This window comes from Schistocerca piceifrons, chromosome X (assembly GCF_021461385.2).
Source record: "Schistocerca piceifrons isolate TAMUIC-IGC-003096 chromosome X, iqSchPice1.1, whole genome shotgun sequence".
Classification (NCBI taxonomy): Eukaryota; Metazoa; Arthropoda; class Insecta; order Orthoptera; family Acrididae; genus Schistocerca; species Schistocerca piceifrons.
The window spans coordinates 167,991,753-167,997,752 of record NC_060149.1 but is presented as its reverse complement, the minus strand read 5'-3'; the positions used below and the strand labels follow the sequence as shown (position 1 = coordinate 167,997,752).

Here is a 6,000-nt window from a genome sequence, read left to right as displayed (position 1 = left end):
ATTGTTTCAGTTGCCTGAATCTATGAAGGGACGATTTTGTGGAAAGGAAACAGAAATTATTTTGTTGCAGCATCAGTGTGATTGCACTTCAGATAATCTCATAATATCATCATTATATAGCACTTCAGAGTGCACTGTCTGAGACCCAGCAAACAAAAAGTTCACTAGTCTTGGACAGGTGTGTCTACATCAAGCTCGCATTATTACCAAACCTGTGACAAGTGATCTCTCAAAGTTGGAACTAAAATCTTCAAAGGAAAACTCATATGGATCGTTTCCTCACTCTAAAATACACACATTCCATTCCCAAATGAATTGCTTGAAGTGTTAATAGTGGAAAATCAGAAAAATACTTGGATCTAACAATGCCACAAAGTGGTGCACCATATGAAAGTGTTGACAGTGTTTTGGTCAGTGATGTGCTCTCTGATGCAATAAATATGTGGAAAGGCAATATAATGGAAACTTAATGCCATCTAACATTATGCAGCCATACTTTTAGTGCAGAGTAATTTATTTTTACCACAAGAAAAGTCTTGACTATGTGATAAATGAGACTATAATTTTCTACCACTTGCAACAACATGAGTTAACTGAAATTTTTCTATTTCAAATCTGTAGATCCAAAGTGACTGTTTCCAACATGTATAGTGTATGCCATTTTAAATACTTTTTCTGGTATTTTACATCTGCATTACACTCATTTCATTTTTGAAATAATAAGAAGTGTATCACCTAAATCACTAATATGTTTTAAGTTCTGTTGCATCCTAGCAGGTGTTCTACTAGATAAGCTCTTTTGCTTGATAAAACTTAAGACATTTTAAACTATAAAGAAATTTCATACATAAAAATTTTCCTGTGGTCATAACATTAGAAAATGTCGACAATTCTCGTTTACAATATACAGGGTGATTCAAAAAGAATAGCACAACTTTAGGAATTTAAAACTCTGCAACGACAAAAGGCAGAGCTAAGCACTATCTGTCGGCGAATTAAGGGAGCTATAAAGTTTCATTTAGTTGTACATTTGTTTGCTTGAGGCGCTGTTGACTAGGCGTCAGCGTCAGTTGATGCTAAGATGGCGACCGCTCAACAGAAAGCTTTTTGTGTTATTGAGTACGGCAGAAGTGAATCGACGACAGTTGTTCAGCGTGCATTTCGAACGAAGTATGGTGTTAAACCTCCTGATAGGTGGTGTATTAAACGTTGGTATAAACAGTTTACAGAGAATGGGTGTTTGTGCATAGGGAAAAGTTCTGGACAGCTGAGAACGAGTGATGAAAATGTAGCACACATCCAGCAAGCATTTGTTCGCAGCCCAGGAAAATCGACTCGCAGAGCTAGCAGAGAGCTGCAAATTCCACAATTTCAGCAGGATGGAGCGCCACCACATTGGCACTTATCTGTCCGTAACTACCTGAACGCCAACTACCCGAGGCGATGGATCGGTCGCCAGGCAGCCCGTGACAGAGCACTTCATCACTGGCCTCCAAGAAGCCCTGATCTTACCCCCTGCGATTTTTTTTATGGGGGTATGTTAAGGATATGGTGTTTCGGCCACCTCTCCCAGCCACCATTGATGATTTGAAACGAGAAATAACAGCAGCTATCCAAACTGTTACGCCTGATATGCTACAGAGAGTGTGGAACGAGTTGGAGTATCGGGTTGATATTGCTCGTGTGTCTGGAGGGGGCCATATTGAACATCTCTGAACTTGTTTTTGAGTGAAAAAAACCTTTTTAAATACTCTTTGTAATGATGTATAACAGAAGGTTATATTATGTTTCTTTCATTAAATACACATTTTTAAACTTGTGGTATTCTTTTTGAATCACTCTGTATATTTATCTTCCTGAGGGATGCAATAGTTTCTTATATTTTTGCTGCTATGTTTTGTATCATTGCAAGTTTTAAAATAATAACTCACATATGTTACAGAATTCAATGTTTAATATTAAATACCACAGTTATACAATACGAAAGTAAGGAAGTCAACAGTAGTTGTATCATTCATTTAATAAATCACAACATGATGCATTGTATATAAATTGACATAAGAAAAATAATCTCACTCAGTAATTTTTATTTTATGCAACAGAGAAAATTATACTAGAGCCAGCTCCAGCATCAGTTCATTTTGTAAATGTATATAAGCATATGCATCTATACATATTTATGGGCAGTGGTATCTTCCAGCAATATAGTCTACTCCTAAGTTGGCACTAAATGCTCATGATCAGTAATTGTAAAAAATATCACAGTAAACAAAAATGAACTGATTTCTTAAACACACTTAATCAGTACTGATACAAAGGATTTCTAATGTAAAGTTGATAGTAAGTTTAACCTGCCAATTACAATATATTTTCTAAAATTTTTTCTGTTGCTGGATTGCTATAGCTAGGAATTAATGCTATGAATATGATGTAGTAGGTAAATGATCTAATGACTGAAAAATGAAGATGACTGGTGAGGAGGAGAGGAGGCAGTAGGGGGAGAGGACAGGGCAGAGGGGGTAGGGGTTGGGGGGAAGAAGGGAGGGATGATGAATTCGTATTTATCCATGATATAATGTACAACTTTGGTGTTTTAATTGTATTCAATTGTATGAATTTCAGAGCTACTTAACGTACAATAAATATATAAAAATCAGTAAATTCAAATAAGTTTTGTGCACAAGAGTGATTGTGTGATACATAGTTTCTCCACTTCCACTTGCAGTATTTCTATACTATCATGTCGGGGAGATTGGAGGTATAAGCTGGATTGCTCTGGGCAGTAGTGGCAACTCTTATTTCATCAGTTCTTGATCCACGTTGCCTTACATCACAACCCCCAGGCCATGCTCTTGCTGGACTTCTGGCTTCCAGTTGTGGCAGAGCGTCTACTGATAAACTTACTGTTGCTGGATCATTCACTCCATTTGCTTTAAGCCTTCTTTGAGCTGCAACAGTTGCTCTTAGCGTTTTTCTTCTCTGAAAAAAAAAAGAAGTGATCTATCAGTAATGTCATTTAAAAATAAGGGTGTTGAATAAATGAGCAAAAATCTACATTCCTGCTGCTCCAGTCACATAGCTCAAGGGTGTTTGAACCATGGAGTTTGTTAGTAGTATTCCATATATTTTTTCTCTGAAATCAGAACATCCTACATTTTCTGTCAAAGTTTGCATTCCTGAAGCATTCAATATCTTAAAAACCTGACTATCACCATCAAACTGACAAAGTCACATCCACAAGCTTTAGTCTCTAGCAGGTGAAATACAAATAATGAGAGGTGTATAGTTAATCACTCATCATAAAGTTGAGACTCTGAATGGCAAACAGGCATGTAAACCAGATTGAAACTGAAGCCAGGTTTCTGAACAAAATCCTTCCTCAATTTAAAGGTTAACCAAAACACACACATACACATGCAGTGCTATACTGGCAACATTATCCCAGCACTGCATCCTCTGCTTATATGTATGTTTTTGTTAGTCTGTTAGCTCCAAGGAAGGAGAGAGTCCATAAGCTTAGTGAAAATTTCAACCTATTTACATAAATTTTGCTCATTTTTTTATTTATTTATCTCTTTTTCCGGTGATCCATGTTATGACACTATCACAGGATATGGAATGTGTCAATTTTACAAGTTTTGGCCAGAATTTATGGTAATACATTACACAAAACAAAAACAGTAAACAGTAACTTAGGTCCCACTACAAAAAATACATTTTAGAAATAGATAGAGATTACAAAACAAAAACAGTAAACAGTAACTTAGGTCCCACTACAAAAAATACATTTTAGAGATAGAGAAAGATTACAAAGTAATAAGTGTTACAGAGAAATAAATATTGCAAAACATATGTTTACAATAAAAATATTCAGTATTACAAATACAAATTTGGGCATACATTTGCAATTTACAATACAAGAAATGTTAAACACTGTAGTTCAGGAACTCTTCTATTGTATAAAATGATCCTTGCAATAGGAACTGCCTTAAGGTTTTTTTAAACAAGAGATCATCATCTACCAAACACTTAATTCTTGAAGGGAGGGCATTAAAAATCTTACAGCCACTGAAATGGACTCCGTTCTGTACCATACTTAGATTTGGCTGTCACTTCACATGATTCTGTTTTTGGTCAAGCTTGAGCAATCGTGGAACCTACCTTGCGGATAGCTTTCTCATGTCCAAATGTTTATGTAAAATATTATGTACCCATTCATTTGAGATGTCCACAGCACTAGCAATCTCACACACCTTAACTCTTCTGTCATCCATCACCATATAATGGATTTTATCAATTATTTCCACAGGGCATCCAGAACGTTTAGCATTACTTGTGCCCATATGGCCACTCCGAAAATTTTGAAAGCACTTATAAACTGTTATAATCGAAGGTGCAGAGTCACTGTAATGTTTACCAAGCTTCTCTTTAGTCTCCTGAGGCGTTTTGCCTTTCATAAAGTAATGTTTAATCACCACACAACATTCTTTTTTGTCCATTTTTTGACAACCACTCGACTTCCTTGATTCACACGAATTCCAAACACAAAGAAATGGACCAATATGGCTAAAATTTGGTGTGCGTTCTTTCCAAAGATGCTACTAACTAAAAATGATTTCTGTTATGTCCTAGCCAGTAATGCCACCCGAGCCCGCTGCCAAAAGGTTGGCAGCATCAAAGTCCGGACGCCGTCCGCATAAGCAGCGCCAGCGAGACAGCAAATCGCCGCAAGTCTGCGCGCGCCACCGCTGGCTTCTGGCTTCTTAAGCGCTGGAGTCGCGAGCGCTAGGACAGTTCTGTATTCGCCGCTCAGTTGTATACTGGCCACCGAATTGTGTACTTGCTAGTCAGTTGTGTGTTCATCGCAGCAGAGTTGTTGTTTGTCGTCAGCCGACGCTGACCTAGCCGCTCCGACTCGAACTAGACAGATTTCTGTAGACACCGAGTTCACTACTGTGTTACTGTATCTTCATTAATAAAAGATAAGTACCGACCTTTATTTAATATGAGTGTTTGGGTTTTCATCTTTCTGTTCACTGTTCCAGCGGACCGGTCGGCCCGCTATTAAAAGTGTGGCGGTGACTTCGTAAGCCATTTCTACAGCCAAGTGTTTGTCGCTACGAACACTGCCACAAAACTGGCGACGAGGACTTCCGAACTCGTGTGCAGGGCTGGTTCAACTTGTTCTTGTTATACTAATTGTCGAGATAAACTTTTGGGGGCTGGTTTAATTTGTGTTCACTATGTCTGCCGAATTACAACAGTTGATCTTGTTACAGAGTCAGCAAATACAAAGTCTGGTGGAAGCAATCGCCAAACAAGCGGCTAATCCTCCAACACAAAAGGAACAAGCACAGGCAGCACCACCGTTCCGGGCTTTTGATGAATCCAGAGAAGAATGGCGAGAATATTTCGCGCAGTTGCAGGCGCACATGACAGTCTACAAAATCACAGGTACTGAGCGGCAGCTTTATTTAATTTCCACTGCAGGCGTGGAAGTCTATCGACTACTTTGTAAGTTGTTCCCGGAATCCCAGCCAGAAGCTTTAGACTATGACGTTGTTGTTAACAAGCTTGCTGAGTATTTCGAGTCGCGAGTTCATGTGGCAGCAGCCAGATTCAAGTTCTTCAGATTAAAGAAACTGCCAGATCAATCTAATAAACAGTGGTTAACAGATTTACGGGGCCTCACCCATCAGTGCCGATTTAATTGTGTGTGTGGAGCTTCCTACAGTGATGTCATGTTACGAGACGCTATTACGCAAAACATTGCAGATTCTCGTATTCGTGCTGCTATCTTAAAGTTGCCTGACCCGTCCTTAGAGACTGTGATGAACATCATTGAAGCCCAAGATACTTTTGACTATGCTGAGTGTGAGTTAGATCAGCCATGTATTTCTCAAATTGCCTGTGCTAAGCAAGTTATGTCACGCCAGCGGCCCCACCGGCAGAGTCAGACTGTAAACACTAGCCGGCCGCGTCATGTTAAACACATTCGTC

The 6,000-nt window shown here is 38.7% G+C and overlaps 1 protein-coding gene across 1 annotated transcript in view; it reads right to left on the bottom strand.

The window, feature by feature from the left end:
• Positions 1-2,103: 2,103 nt before the first annotated feature.
• LOC124722080 (glutamate [NMDA] receptor subunit 1) overlaps positions 2,104-6,000 on the bottom strand; it is a 350,427-nt gene continuing 346,530 nt past the window's right edge. The window contains exon 17 of the mRNA XM_047247275.1: positions 2,104-2,979. Coding sequence (XP_047103231.1) covers positions 2,731-2,979 — 249 coding nt within the window. The 3' untranslated portion in view covers positions 2,104-2,730. The remainder of the gene's footprint in view (positions 2,980-6,000) is intronic.